Below are 16029 nucleotides of genomic sequence, written 5' to 3' on the forward strand. Positions count from 1 at the left end.
TTTCCCAAACATCGAAATACGAGATACGTGTGTGAGCCCAGCTACGAGAAATCTTCCTAAATAAATATGCGATCAAGTTAGCGGGAAAAAGGGAGAAGGGAATATGGTTCTTACTTACTTACCCAGGCACGGCGTATTCGACGTAATGGACGTAAGCGTGAGTGATGATTACGAAAGCGAAGCGAACTAAACTCCCCCACTTTTTTTTTCTTCTTTTTTTCTAATCATTTTGCATCATTTTCGCACTATCGTAGGTAATAATAATATATATATACACACATATATAAATAAGGTCTATCATCCGCTAACGAGGTATATCTTGCGTATGGAAAAATAATCCAGAAAAAAAAGAAAAATGCTGTAACGAAATTTTTCAATTGGTAGAACGAATAATAATCCTTTCTAACGAAATCTTGATCTTGTATAATTCTTGTCGCCGACAATTGTACCACAATACATCTGTCCTGTTTTCGCAGGTATTTCAATCGGACGGCACGTTCGTGGGGAAATTCGGTTCCTGCGGAAGCGGACGTGGCCAATTGGAACATCCTCATTACATCGCGGTGAGCAACACGAATCGCGTGATCGTGAGCGACGGGAACAACCATCGTATCCAGATATTCGACGTGAACGGTCGTGTGCTGACCTCGTTCGGGTCGGAGGGCTCCGACGAGGGTCAGTTCAAGTTTCCAAGGGGTGTCGCTGTCGATGACCAGGGTTACATCGTGGTCGCCGACTCGGGCAACAACAGAATACAAATATTCAGCCCGGAGGGGGCGTTCCTCAAGTCGTTTGGCGGATGGGGTAGCGGTGACGGTGAATTCAAGGGTCTGGAGGGTGTTGCCGTCACATCGGCCGGTAACATCGTCGTCTGCGATCGCGAGAATCATCGCGTTCAAGTGTTCTGACTTCTCGTTTTTCTCGTTTTCGTTTCTCTGTCTTTTCTGCGATTCAGAAGGCGTGTCGAGCGATAATCGATGATGAAGGATAACCTCGATCGAGGTTTTCGACGGATTTTTCCCCTGAATCGGGAAAATCGAGCGGATGGAAACGAGGAGGACGAAAGGCGCGCTTCGATAATGAACGGATGAGAAGACGTCGCGTTAACCGCTTGTTTGCGTTTAGGAATTAATAAATCTGTAGCCTGTTTTTTTTTTTTTCGCTAAGCTAATCTTCTTACGGGGAAGCCCTTTGATATCATCGGAGATCATTGGAAAAAATACTTCGATTTCTTTTCTCTCCAGGGAATATATATATTCGTATCGATTGGCAAGAATTCTTTCGAATTTTATTCCGACGTATAATAATAATTTATCTCGTTAATACGTCGGGACGGAAAATCAATACTGGAACCGAGTAAAAACTCTCTCTACGGACGTCGATCGGATTTAAGCTTAAAGAGAAAAAAAAAAAAAAAAAAAAACAAAAAAAAAAGGGAACATCACTTACTTCTCTCTCGTCTTATTCTACCCTTCCTCTCATTCTATCATCTTCCTCGTACGCACATCATATCCGCGTAATTTAATTTAATTTATATTCAAAGTGACAGTATACACATACAGTTTGTACCGTTTGTATGCTTTAAACGAATTGTTGCGGAAGTAATAAAAGAGAAATGAAAAAAAAAAAAAAAAAAAGGAGAAAAAAAAAAAGAAATGTCTTGTTCGTTCAAACAACAACAACAAAAAACAAACCTTCGGAAATGAGGAACGGAAAAAAGATGATAAAAAGAAAAAAAGAAAAAAAAAAAAAAAAGGAACGAAACCTCACCTTTCTTTTTCTCTCTCGATCCAATGCCGACCTTGCTGTTAAAAAATCAGCCGTGGAAATTAGGACGATTCGGTAGCGGTGTGTTGGACGAGTGCCTAGAGCTAGAATAGAGAAATAAGCGGGGGTAAGTCAAAAGGTAAGTGAGTCAATAAATATATAATTTATTAAATGCAATGATGAAATGGTGTAACAATAGGGGGTGGGCGAACGGCGATCGTAGGATCGCCATAAGGGCGGACAAGAGGTAATACGCTGCCCCGCCCAACACCCCCGGATCGGAAATATAGATAAAATATTTTCGTTATTATTTACAATATTAGTCGAACGTTAGTCAATAAATAATAAACAGTGGCGTAATCCTTTATTTAATATAATTTAATAATGTAATAATATTACGTTTGCGATAATAAAAATATTACAAGAGATGGAGCCTTTACCATTATTCGTTTCCACTAAAAGTAGCACGAACTTGTTTAAATTATTGCAGCCATCGTTCCAAAATTCACGCGATCAGATGGATTCCCTTGGAACCGGATTGACCACGTGTCGACAATCGATCATCGTTCGTGTTACGTCTTGCCCGACAAGGACAAGGAAATATGTATGTATGTTATATATATATATATATATATAGATATATATGTATGTATATATGTATGTATATATATATATACACACACACATATATACATATATATATATATATTTATATAGTATCCAAGAAAATCAGCTTCGTGAATTTTCGAACGTGAATTTAACGTCGGCTGGATGTAGATGTCGAAACAGCTGTCGAAACCATCAACCTTCCGGGATAGTTGCTCTTCGCGAAATCGAATGGGATATAACAAATAATTAATCGGCGTTACGCTTCCTCGATATCGTGTAGAAAAACCGCATGGACGGCAAGGGCCGTCGGGACGCCACGCCGTCGGATTATCACAACGAAAGTACGCGACATGCTTGGACGTTATTATCGAGTAAAATACAGAGGATTGATCACCTCGATAAGACTAGAAATATGTTTATGTAACGCACGGGCCAGGCAGGCAGCAAGCAGGTACAAAGTGACCGTCTTAATCAAGGAACAGTGAGTAGAACATGAGCTAGGCACCGATATCCGATCGTTTCGACCTTTTCGACATCGTGATACAAACGTTCTACAGGATGACCCGTGATACACCAACATGACATCAAGATCGAAGCTCGTCGTATCTCGTAAAAAACGCGTGGACATGCAAAATTCTTTTTTTTTTTCTTTTTTGTACAATTTTTTTTTTTTTCTTCTTTTTTCTCCTCTTGTCTTCGCGGAGTCAATCGCAATGCTTCTCCATTTTCTTTTTTTTTTTTTTTTTTTTTTCTTCTTTTTTTTCGACCGATAGATGAAGAAACACGTATATGATGACGTCGATAGTTAGATTTTTTTTTTAGCTCGTTTGAAAAAAATGTACTTCTGTATGTGTATTTCTTCGAGGACAGAGTTACGAATTCCTATGCAATTTGAAATGATTTGCCAATTTTCGAATGAACAGTCGTGCTGGTTTATAACGAGGCATCTTACACGCGTATATAAATCTCGTGCGATTTTCTGGAGACTGGACAATTGGAAATATTCGAATCTATAGCGCGAATCAATCATTCCCAATTAGAAGAGAAGTTTTCTTTTAATAGTCTTCTATACCTACTGATTCGTCTCTGCATCTAGAAAGTTTAGTTTGAAAAGTGGCATGACATATTTTCTCATTTGTATCGAGTTTTAATTAAGTAGTAATAAAGTTATAATTAATTATTTATAATTAATTAAAGTGGCAGCAGTTAGGCCATGCGGCTCCTATCATCTAGTCGTCTTTGACTCTTGGCTTTCTTACGTAGATTTAAAAATTTGTTTACTTATTAAACTTTTATATTTTGAGAATAATTTTTATTAAGTGACTTTTAAAGTTTATGTATCCTCGAAGCGCCTACCCTAGCGATGTCTTTTAATTAATATTATTTTTTAGCATTTTCTCATTTTTTTTTTTATTCATTTTCAATCCCGCCATGTTCTCCATAACCTCGATAATCTTGATGTACGTGGTAATTTAATGCGATTCTAAGAATAATAATGGGGAACTTCTGAAATATTTTGTCCGCGGCGTCGGCTTTTCCATCTTAATGGGAACTTTTCTTAAATCACGACCGAAAAATACTGTGTGCAAATATTTTATTAAACTTTTCCTTTTATTATCAATTATGTTTTAATATTTCCTTTTTTTTTTTTTTTTTATTTTTGTTCTCGAATATCGGAAAAGCGACGTAACCGCTGCTCGGTTCGAAGATCGGGCCACTGTCTCTCGGAAACTCGGAAGAAAAAAAAAAAAAAAAAAAAAAGAAGAAGAAAACCCATTTATCTCGGCGTGTGTACAAAGATTCTAATTTCTCTCCTCACTTTTATTTTCGCTTCTCGAAAAAAGATATATAACATTTATAATGGTAAAATTCGAAAAATTGATTGCCACGCACGAAGTTGTACAAGCCCGACAGACTAAAAATATTCCTAAAAAAGTGAGATTTCCTTTTCGCCATCGGCCTCGCTCCCCCTTTCTCATCCTTTTTAATCATTTTTTTTTTTTTTTGTTTTCTTTTGTAATGTACTATACTCGCTAGCCCTCGTTTAATATTTTCTTAAATATGTAATAAGCAAAAATATGAATATAATAATAGTTTTGTGTATATAATAATAATTATTATTTTACTCGTCTCATTTTAAGTATCGATAGGATCGTGATTAATTAATTAATTAATTAATTAACAATGATTAAAAGAGTGTAAGAATTTGTTATTCTCTTTCTTCCTCTTCTTCCATTCGCACCCTTCCCTCTTATCGTCTCTTTTTTTTTTCTTTTTTTTGTTTTGTTTTCATTATTAACTAATAATTCTTTAAGCTTAATGGCATGAAAATGCTCGTTGGAATTGACTCGTGTGTACAGTTTTTTATCATAATTCAATTTCTTTTCTCTCTTTCTCCCATTCGCGCTCCGCACAACATTACCTCGCTACAAAAAACTTCATAGTTTTGTCTTAAACACCGGAGGATCAACACAGGATTTTTATTAATTTTTTTTTCTTTTTTTTTATTTTTTTTTTTTTTTTTTTTTACTTTTTATCTTTGATATATATATATATATATGTGTGTATATATATATGTATATATCGAAGACGAGGATCAATCGGTCCTTCTATCAACAGATTCTCCCGACAGATCTGACGGCGTTAATCTCAAAAACTCATCATACCGGATTTGTCTGTCTGTCTGTCTGTTTTTTTCGTCTCGGCGTCTCGTGTCCCCAGTGGACGTCGAGACGTTCGATTTTTTTTTTTTTTTTTGCGTAACTTTTTTTTTTTTTTTTTCTTCTTTAGTATTTTCCGCGGAAATACTTTCTTGGATCACCATTAATTTATCACAATAGATTTTTGTCTTCTTAAATGAATTTGAACGCGGGTACCACGGCTGTGCCCCCGTGCGCATATATTCCGCCTCGCTACACCTTAATTTACCTCTATTCTTCTTTTTTTTTCCACTTTTTTTTTTTATCTAAAGAACCTTTAAAAAAATCCCCTACTGGAGAGAGAAAACGGTAGGTAGTTTTGTAACAATGTAATCGACTATCTTATATCCTAATATAATTCTACAAAGTTGATTATACTGTGACTTTAAGCACAGCCCGTGGATGAAGTGCCCCCCCGTTTAAATAGAGAAAGGGCTCTTGATTTTTTTTATGGGTTTTTTTTTTTTTTTTTTTTTTTTTTTTTTTTTTTTTTTAAGTTGCTTTTACTTCTTACTTTTTCGTTTAAACTCTCTCTAGTTCTCACATTTTTTTTTCTTTTTTTCTTTTTTGTTTGTTTGTTTTTGTTTCATTTCTCTAGCAACCTTCTTGCTCACTCGTCCACATGCTCTCTCTCTCTCTCTCTCTCTCTCTCTCTCTCTCTCTCTCTCTCTCTCTCTCTCTCTTTCTTCCTCAGATCTCAAATATACACCAGATACTTCAGCGAAAAATAAGATGTCTTTCTCGTTCATCGATCTGAATCGTATTTTTCTTATTTCAAAGCAAGAAAGAAATTGTATCGTGCAAAGAAGAGATCATTGCTGCCACCTAATTTCGATTATGCGGTAATCGTAAACATCTTTCGAACGTACAACAACAAATACTGCACCGTGTTGTCACGGCAATCAAAAAACATTCGCGTCATGCTCGATCGTAAAGAAAAGAAGGGGGAAAAAAAAGAAAGGAAAGAAGAAAGAAAGAAGAGAAAAGAAAAAAAAGAAACGAAAAAAATGACACGAGATTCGAATCGCTTTTGATTCGAAAAATTCGATTTCGCGGAAAGCTCTATATATATATATATAGTGAGAAATAAATAAGGAAAAGCGTTCGATACGACAGCTACAAATAAAATACTCGGCGTGTCGAATTTCGATCGCTTTTTATAAACGTTAAATACTTAATATTAATAAAGGTTAAAAAAAGCAAACAAACAGAACGTCTTTAGTTCTCGTTTAAAATAACGCGCGAAATATATAAATATATTAATATATTTCTTTTCCTCTCACTCCGAGATTAATAATGGGAAAACGTAAAATAGTATACGCAAATATTTTTACGTTTGTGTATGTGTGTGTATATATATGTATGCATGTATGCGTGTGAATCATAAAAAAAAAAAAAAATAAGAAAGAAAAATTCCCCCTTAACGACGTTTCTACAAGTTTTTTTTAACAATACTGTTCTTCCATCGTCGTTGTCTACATCGAGTCTTGTATCGTTTATCGTAAATCATACTTGGTTAAAATAAAAAAAGAAAAAAAAGAAAAAAAAAAAAGGAAATGAACAACAACGCGTATTATCGCGTGAAACGCTCGTTGGATGGACACGCGAACAAAGCGGAGTTGAAGAAAGGACTCGTTCAAATTCCAGATACCAGAAGGATGCTGGAAGGATGAGAAAAAAAGGAAAGGGAAAAAAAAAAAACCATGTGTACATCGTCTGTGTCGAAAATCAATGCAAATATAGTCGTTTCTGAAAAAAAAAAAAAAAAAAAAAAAAAAAACGTAGGATAGCCTCTTTTGTACTCTTAATCGTGAAAAATAATTGTCGGTTAATTGCGGATGCCTCAAGCGGAGGGCTTATATATATATATATATTCTACGAACATGCTCAACACATCATGATTCGATTCTTTTTCAACGAATGATTCGAAACAATGAATGCATCATCTATTATGCTTGAATCGCCTTTGCAACAACACGACGTGTACACGAGAACGTGTCAGAGAGAATCATGATAGACCACCTACCTCTGATACCACTTAGCGTCGTGTCGACCGAGGGAAAGAAATGCAGGAAATATTAATGGATATATTAAAACGGCAGCTTCGGAATAAATCGTGAAGTGAAACGAAAAGACCGTAGTAGATAGGGGACGATGACACGATCCCTGTGTCTGTGTCTGTGAAATCTGTGGGTCAAAGACGCGATGGAGAGATGTTTAGATCGAAAGGCAGGTACACGTGATCAGGGATGTAAAGAGAGTAAAGCGTGTCCGTGTCCGGTTGATCGTCAAAGGATTTCTTGGATCGTGTAATGTTCCTGGAATCCTTTTTTTTCTTTTTTTTTCTTTTTTTCTTTTCTTTTTTTCCCGCGAACCTCGACGATATTGGGCCGTACGTGGTATTTATCCCCCGTACTCGACGACCAATTAAAATTTGGGTGGCTAGGCTCTATTACTTTGTGTCCGACGTATCATCACCATTTTGTGTGCCGTTCGATCGACAGTCGATTAAGTGACCTCTGGGTTGGCGGCTACTAGGCTGGCCCCTGGGCTAGATGAGGGCGAGCTTTGGGGGGCAGCAACCGCCCGTAAAATGCCCGCTGGCGGCCTCCCGTTCCCGTTTGCGGCGGCCCTGGCGTTCTGCAGCCTAATTCGAGAAATGCATTCGTTCATGTAGATCGAAATTAACCTCGCTAAACTACTGCGAATGTGCATACATGACACTGAATGATCAAGCACTCTGAGGAACACGTCAACTACGAAACAAACGAGCGCATCTAACTCGGTGAAACTGCAATTAACACTTTGCTCGATTCTATTGAAGTACTTTGTTATCGTTAATTGACATCCTGTCATTCATTGTATTCATTATCGAATACAAAAGTATTAATTATTAATTATTTAATTAATAATTTTGTTCCTTTTGTTCGGAGAAAGTACTTCAATCTTTTTCTCTCTTTTCTTTTTTTTTTTTTCCTCTCTCTTTTCATCGAACTACACTACTACGGGGAGGGAGCAAAGTGATAATTGAAGTGATAATATCTTCTCGTCTCTATGAGAAGCTCCGTAAATGATGGACCGTTGCATGGATTACTGGTTACTTCCGTTTAAAAAACACGATTAAGACATATAAAACAGAAAACACAAAGCACCGGTTACATTCCGTAATAAACAACAAGAAGCTAATCAATATAATTCGTATCGTCGGAAACAATAGATTATCGTTATTCGGAGGGGCGGAGGGGGGGGCGGGGCGGGGCGGGGCGGGGGCGGGGGTCGTGACACAGGGTGCACTGATCGTCCTGGTGAAAGCAAAAGAGCGAGTATCCTTTTAAAGAGATACAGGAGCGATAAACGAGCAGTGTTTGCCGCGCGACAATCGCCCTACTTGTTTTCGTTACTTACCGGTCGTGAATCGTCCCACGACAAGCTGCATTAGTACACACAGAAGAGGGAGACTTTAGAACTTTAGATGTCTTTCGTACGATAAGCCTTTCGTGTGCTAACAAGAAGTCTACATAACTAATAATGCGTGCACATCGTTGCAACAGGAAATGCAATTATGTGCACCGACGGATACTAACTTGATTTTCGATTGCCGCATAAACTGTTGGATCTTCCTTGCAGCTTGATGAGCGGCCTGCTGGTGAACCGCTTGCTGCCTCGAGCTCGCCGAGCCAGGACGCGAGCGATAATTCCTGTAGTTACTTTGTATCACCAGAGCAGCTTTCGTAGCTTGTCTGTGGAATGGTAGAGAGAGAGAGAAAAAAAAAAAAAAAAAAAGAAAAATAGACAATCGTGAAATAAGAAGTTGCAAAGACACGCTTTAAGAATGCGCTATCTTATATATATATATATACATATATATATACATACATATATATATATATATATTATGGAAAAGAAGCAGGGAAGGATAAGCTTTCATCTCAAACAAAAGTCGTATTAATTTAATGCCAGGTTAATTTTGTATTCGGAACGCCGCGGCGGAAGAGTAAGAAACTCGCTCAAGTTTTCGAATTATTTACGATGCCAATTAAAAGTTCACCCCCTCGGTATACCCCCCTGAGAGATAGATAGAACGAACTTTGGTGAAATCCGTCCGATTTAACTGGATCGTTAAATTGGCCCCCCCTTCCCACCATGGTACGCCTTCGTGTCCTCCCTCTATTAATTGCCGCTTATTAAAACTAACGGTTCCAACTCGCGAAATAGGAACGGAGGATTCCACGGTGGCGACCAAGATCTCGAGTAGTCGAGCTATACCCTCGTTGTATTATTATTATTAATATTATTATTATTATCATCATCAATCTCTCAAGCGTCCCACGCGAAAAACGATGAAATAGGCACGCAAACCGGCCGGTTGGTCCAGATAAATCGAGAAGATAGAACGAAGAGCGAACAATACACGGCCGCGGCGTGTTAAGCTAAAAACAGATTACCTAAAATAAGCGTACTGTTTATGTCGACGATAATATTGTTGGATGAGTACAGCAGCGTGCCTCTCCGCTTCCTCCTGCCTCTGTCGCCCCTTGTAATTTCTGTAGGCTTTCTGGATCATTCGGGCGGCGTGATAAAGCTCTCTTTGCTCCCGATCGGACAGGGTGAGCCTGCTCAGATCCGCCTCGTTCCCATCACCGTTCCCGTTACCTCCACCTGTCACAGTCCCGCAAATTCCAGAGCCAATCACGTTACCGAACTTCCGATCCCCACCGGTCGAATAGTACTGGCCGTTATGGCCGTTATTTCCGTCAAGCTGCAACTGCAGCTGCAAGAATTCGCAGAAGTCGGCCGTCGTAGGCGGTGGAGATGGCGAGTCCGGTGTGAGGCAGCTGCTAGACGGACTCGAGGGGCTAGCATCTGCGTCAGCATCCGAGACTGATGCCGCTCCTCCACTGCACTCGCGATACGAGTCGAACAATTCTCCAGAATCGAGCGGCTACAAGAATTACGGATCACCAAGCGATGTGAATTTATCTCATCGATCTTGTGACGAAAAGTATCAACAAAATTGAACAATTCGTTAATTGTTGTTAAGAAGAGATTGTAACGATACGAGGAAACGCTTACCATTTGTTCCATCAGAGCATCCTCCAGAGATGACAAGGGCGGTGCCGGGGGAGGTGGCGAGGAAGAAGACGGAGAATCACCTTCCGCTCTCTTGATCCTTTCCGGTAGCGCTGCTATAATTTGCTCAGCCAATGTCAGCACCCTCGCGTCTTCTTCCCCTATAAAAAGGAATCACCACCCTAGCCAAACTCGAAAAACGTGTTACAGGACCGCCGAAATCACATTGATCACAACATCGAGGTTTTTTTTTTGTTTGCTCATTTTTTTTTTTTTTTTTTTTTTTTTTTTTTTTAAGCCGTGAACGTATTTTATACGATGAACCAAATCGGATGTTAATAAGACATGTGACACCAAAAATTGCGGATTATTTCGTTTGTATGTTGCTGAGATTTTCTACACGATACGAATCGAACGTCTTGAAACAGGTAAATCAGATGGCGAGTGTAGTTTCATTTTTTCTCAGGCTTGTTGAAAGTTCTGCTCTACGGGTCTGACGCAGCCCGTGGTATATAGTGTGTGTTTTTTGCGGAGTTTTTTTTAGTATCAGCTGTACAGATCACGTGTTCTCGTGTAAATTTGTCTCGTCTCGTTTCCAAATTTTATTTTATTTTATTTTATTTTATATGTATATATATATATATATTTTTTTTTTTGTCACGAATATCCGCTTTAAAACTTGTCGGCATAACCCAGACGAGATTGTCTCTCGAGGAATTGGTCGACAGCCGATAATAGACGGCTAAGAAAATTTTTTTAGACGTTACACAGCAATCATCCAACACCAGCAGTTACGAAGGCCAAGCAACACCAATACTGCTTTAAGCTGCAAGAGTTCAGAGGAGTTAGAGGACAGTGAGCCTGGACCATGTCCGGTCGTCTCGTACGCATAGACAGAGAGACAGAAAAAAAAAAAAAAGAACACTGTGTGTGTGTGTGTGTGTGTACGTGTGTGTATGTAATGTGTGAAAAGAAGAGATAGAAAGAGAGAGACAGACAGACAAGAGAGAGAGAGAGAGAGAGAGAGAGAGAGAGAGAGAGAGAGAATAAGGGGACGCAGTTTTAGCTAGGAATCACTACGGATCACAGCCCGCGCAGTACTTGTTTATCTAGGCCGATGAATCTATAAGTGTAGTAGTTAGAAACAGACAGAGTTACGAATATATATATACATGTATATATATATATATATATATATACATACATATATATATATATGTATATATACATGTATATATATAAATATACACATATATATATATATGTATATATATATATAATATATACATATATATACATATTTACAGATAGACAGGCAGACAGACAGACAAATAGAAGGGGAAACGAGGAAGGTACGGACCTACAGTCTCCTGAGGGGTCGGAGCGCTTTCCATTCCCTGCTCGCTGAGGGCTAATGACGAGTCATCCTCTTGCAACAATTCCATGTTGTCCAGCAGCGGCGAGCCACCTGTGTTTTTCGATAAACCCCTTAATGCTACGTTTCCTGATTATTTTAATTTTACGCTCGCATGACCTTGTACTCTAAATCTTACAGGAGGACGGGGCGGGGGGGGGGGCCAGGCGGGGAGGGAGGAGATTTTTATATATGCCGCGGCGGGTTCGTTTTTCATTAGGAAAAGGAAGTTTGTGATACTTTACTTTGTGTTGGACGTGAATGTATGTGCGTGTATATATACGGAAGAGGGCAGTATAATAGCAAACGAGACTAACACAACGCCAGATCGAGACCGCTGTCTTGAGATGGCCTCCTAGGGTTAGGGCTGGCAGGTCGCAAGAAAAGCCTCTCGTCTTGTCTTCTCGCTTCGAGTCGATTCAATTCTTCGGCGATCGCCGTGTGACCGTTCTCCGCCGCTAACTCGGTCGCAGTTCTGTTCTGGCAATCCCTCACGCGAAGCGCCATTGCGTTCCATCTGTGCGGAAAACGGGCGGATATCGATCGATCAAACGAATCGAAATGAACGAACGAACGAATATTGACAAGAGAAGAAAGAGAAGAGGGCGATACGAACCTGTAGAGGATCCTGGCAGTATCCGCGTGCCCTGCCGCGCAAGCCCAAGCGAGGGGCGTAAGACCGGCGCTGTCTTGCCTCAGAGCATCGACCTCGGCATCTAATACGCTACTAGGATTTTCCGCTCTCCAGTGAAGGAGCGCGCAAGCTAACCTGGAGTAGCCCAATCCTGCGGCCAAATGTAAGAGAGTAGGGCCGCCGGATTGTAACGGTTCCGCTCCGGCTCGCCACGGACGGACAACAGCATCCTGGGACGTTCAGACACGAATCGAACATCATTCGGACAAAGAGAAATAGGGAGGGGTTGAGAATTGGACGAGCCACTCACTTGACAATACGCCACTAATCGCTCTTCCAGATGAGCCGCGGGAGATGGCGGGCCCGGTCCTTGCAAACGTGACTCCACGTCCGCCAAACGATCCAGGAGAGCTCGTTCCGGGCTTGGCTCGGTCGTCGGTGCCCGACGATATTCGAAGGCAACGCTGTCGGAGACAACGAAGCCGTCACACGCCACCTGAAGAGACGCTATTCCCGGGGCATGAGCGGGACAACGACACCGCAACACCCCTGGTTGTACCAAACACGCTTCGACCGGTTCGGCGTCGAACAACACCGAATAAGATTGAGAATTACTGCCACCGGTCCAAGGGCCAGCGACCAATACCTAGAACGAGAATCAAGAATTCCACCGCTAATTTTCCTTCTAATTCGTAACTTCGAACGACGAGTCGTGCAACTACGTGCATATCCCCTCCTACCTAACCAATCGTTACCAATCGAATATCGAGCTCACCTTTACGCCACCTTCGGTGTAACTCCACTCCGGACTGTACTCCGCGATATGGACGGTTGTTCCAGGATGACATCCGACATCGTTATCGGACCCTCCTCTCTCCTCGGCCTTGGTCTGCTCGGCCTCGAAATCGTGAAGCTCCGGCAGATCACCGAACACGTCGAACGCGTCCAAATTGACGAGGACATCGTCCGACGAGTCGATGAAATCCATCGGATTGATCATGCTGTTGTCTGCCGGAGAGGGAGACGGGGATGGTGGCACCATGTTCGCGGATAACGTTCGTTGAATGTCCTCTTGACTCAGGTCCAATGTCTCGGCGAAATCGGTGACCTCGGGACCGGCGCCGCCGATCGGCAACGATTGCACCGTGGAACGATCCATACTTTCCTGGGCCTCTATCTCCTGCTGAGTCTGTTGTTCTCTGTCCACGCTCGTCTGCTGTACAATTTGTTGCTCCGGAACCTGTTGCATTTCCACTTGTTGGCTTTGTTGTTGTTGTTGCTGCTGCTGTTGTTGCTGCTGCTGCTGTTGCTGCTGCTGTTGCTGCTGCTGCTGTTGTTGCTGCTGCTGCTGTTGTTGCTGCTGCTGCTGTTGTTGATGATGATACGGTTGGCTGTTCAATATCAGAAGACCGCCACCACCTTGAATCTGTTGCAAACTTAAAACTAAAGGAGCCGGTTGTTGGCTTTGAGTCGTGTGGGAATGTCTCGAGTATACGCGAGGAGCCGGTGAGGCTGATGTCGACGATTGCTGACCTCCGGTAGTCGAAGAAACCTGATCACCGAAAAACCAGCGTTAAAGAAGGCAAACGAATATTTTACATGTATTATATCCATCCAGCAGACTGCGATCCTGAAGTCGTACGTACCTGATTGTCCGGTGTTAGTCTCCTAGGTGCAAGCTGAGTGCTGGTGGTAGAGGAAGTGGAAGATGCTCTCTGTCTGTCCAACAGTTGAGAAACTATCATGTCGACGGGATGATTCGAGTGTTGCGTAAGGTGAGGATTGTTCGGATCGTCGTCTCCACCGAGGAACATAGGTCTAAGCTGAGAAGCCAGCTCGTCTCGCGTCCACTCCTTCTTGTCTGGCGGCAGTGCGAGACACGGTGGCAGCGCCGCTAGCTTTGCATCACCGTCCGGGTAAGGAACGTTTAAGTAGTGAACGAGGACGACGTCTGGATTCTGTAGTAGCCAATAACATCGCCGATGAAACGTCGGAAGGATAGCCGAGTGCACGTAACAGCCGTAGATGCACTCGACTCCCTGCACCTGTATATCGAATTCGAACAAAACACTCTGTAGACTGTCCTTGCCCTTCCTTCTTCCCACCTAAATGAAAATGAAAAACTACCTTCAGTTTCATGTGATCCTCTCGTGTAGTTTTACCATCTTTCCGTTTCTTCCAGCAATAACCGTCCCGCCGGTAACGGACCTTCTTTCTCGAGTACAGTAACATCGAACCACTTCGTGGTCGTACCTTCACCTCCCGACTTTGCCATTCCGCGTGTCTTTGGAAACTGATCAAGATGGCAGCAATCTCCTGATAACAAGATCAAAATCGTTCGATTTAAAGGGGGAGGAAAAAAAAAAAAAAAAAGAAAGGTAAAAAGAAGAATTCATTTTCATGAAATAACACGATGCGATACAGTAGATTTCTAACTAGTAAGTATGCAGTAGTTTGAAAGTGGAAACTGGAAACTTCCCTCGAGATGATGAAGATAAGACAAGCTCAAGGCAGAAGTAGGATATGCGAATTCAAGAGAACATATAGACGCTCTCCGCTCAGTCAGCCTTGCTGACATCTGCTTCTTCTCCGGATTTTGCTTACTATTGAAAATCTTACCGATACATCTTTCAATCTTCCTTCGATTTCTCATTCTCCTCGCGGATAAAACCGATAAAACAAGATTGATAAAGCGAGACGAGTTGCGAAAAATTTCCCGCACCAATATCCTTCTTCCATCTAAATGTCGAGAAAGCCTGTTCTTCGAACAAATCTTTCGTTCCGAAATCGATGAAAAGGGGGGAAATTCTCTTTCAACTTAACTTTTCATTAAAGTTAAATCGTTTTCCGTAACCCCAGTTACAGTTTCGTAGATACGAAGAAAACTAATGCGCGCGTTTGTTTCTTTCATGTTTACCGCTAATAATAGCAACTCGGTTATTATACCGGTTCTCTATTGATTTTCCGTACAAAGAATTGTGTAATACGAATCTTAAAAACGAAAACGCACGATGATAAAGAATAAGCAAGAAACTCGAAAGTCGAACGCGAGGTGAAAGAAAAATCGTAATCGGTGAACAGATTTCGCGGTTGGTTAATCACGATACATCGTACGTATGCATGTGGCTCTCCAAGTTGACATGCAATCAAGATGGTGGAAAAAGGAAACGTTATACTGGAATACGCGTTGGAAAGGAGGAAAAAAGGGGGAGTGGGAGAAGGATTGGAAAGAAAGAATTCGGCTTTATACAAACGTCCGTGGAACGAACGAGCCCAATGATGATTATCCGCAATTTCCTTCCGTCGACGACGGAGGAATGGATGAAAAAAAGCGGCAACCTCTCTCGGGGGCGAAAGAAAATTGAACGGTGTAAGGTGAAATAAGTACACGTGGCGATCAGAAAATGCACGGCACGCGATCTGACGTGGTGTAATGCAAATCGAAATCGCCAAACTGCAGCTGATTCCAGTCTAACCGTGGAAACGTGGCCGGCAATAAAATTCTCCCGGTGTTGATATAATAAAGTTCAGTTCAGGGAGACGCTTCGCGTGTCGCCTTCGCTCGAGAATCGACTCGCGATCAATCCGATTACCACTATTTCACAACGACAACTTTCTCGCGTTAAAGATCATCCCGTGAGATTCTGCAAATGTTCTCCACGTGTATATATATATATATATACACATCGAGGATTGGCTGGATTAACCGTGGAATAATCGAAGCTACACGACCGCAATGATCGAGGAATCTCGCGATACGTTTTGCACCGATGGTTAGCTCCTGATTGGGGTTGCTCGGTTGCCAAGCTCGACCCACAAATCGTACATTTCGAATT

At 41.3% G+C, this 16029-nt stretch overlaps 2 protein-coding genes across 15 annotated transcripts in view; one reads left to right on the forward strand and one right to left on the reverse strand.

The window, feature by feature from the left end:
- Positions 1–16029, reverse strand: part of Camta (Calmodulin-binding transcription activator) — a 99969-nt gene that overhangs the window by 57422 nt on the left and 26518 nt on the right. For 4 of the 13 annotated variants that reach the window (XM_003689845.4, XM_086914282.1, XM_086914283.1 and 1 more), the window contains 11 exons: positions 14321–14509; positions 13840–14238; positions 12969–13745; positions 12504–12839; positions 12176–12423; positions 11877–12076; positions 11506–11613; positions 10149–10306; positions 9521–10017; positions 8660–8815; positions 1916–7722 (listed from right to left, as the gene is read on the reverse strand). In XM_003689845.4, the coding sequence (XP_003689893.2) occupies positions 7584–7722; positions 8660–8815; positions 9521–10017; positions 10149–10306; positions 11506–11613; positions 11877–12076; positions 12176–12423; positions 12504–12839; positions 12969–13745; positions 13840–14238; positions 14321–14509 (3207 nt within the window). In that variant the 3' untranslated portion in view covers positions 1916–7583. Of the gene's footprint in view, positions 1–399; positions 1872–1915; positions 7723–8480; positions 8506–8659; positions 8816–9520; positions 10065–10148; positions 10307–11505; positions 11614–11876; positions 12077–12175; positions 12424–12503; positions 12840–12968; positions 13746–13839; positions 14239–14320; positions 14510–16029 lie in introns of those variants that run through there. The other 9 variants (XR_015294153.1, XM_012485364.3, XM_012485354.3 and 6 more) reach the window with 9 other exon arrangements.
- Positions 15–4148, forward strand: LOC147656577 (uncharacterized). 2 transcript variants are annotated; one of them, XM_086914290.1, is made up of 2 exons: positions 15–151; positions 477–4148. In XM_086914290.1, the coding sequence occupies exons 1-2, from the start codon at positions 104–106 to the stop codon at positions 906–908; spliced, it is 480 nt and encodes a 159-aa protein (XP_086770416.1). In that variant the 5' UTR covers positions 15–103; the 3' UTR covers positions 909–4148. The 2 variants fall into 2 exon arrangements, with proteins under 2 accessions (XP_086770416.1, XP_086770415.1); XM_086914289.1 differs by having other exon boundaries at positions 22–157.

Source organism: Apis florea, unplaced genomic scaffold (assembly GCF_048593485.1).
Source record: "Apis florea isolate Af1SG1 unplaced genomic scaffold, ASM4859348v1 contig_3587_pilon, whole genome shotgun sequence".
NCBI lineage: Eukaryota > Metazoa > Arthropoda > Insecta > Hymenoptera > Apidae > Apis > Apis florea.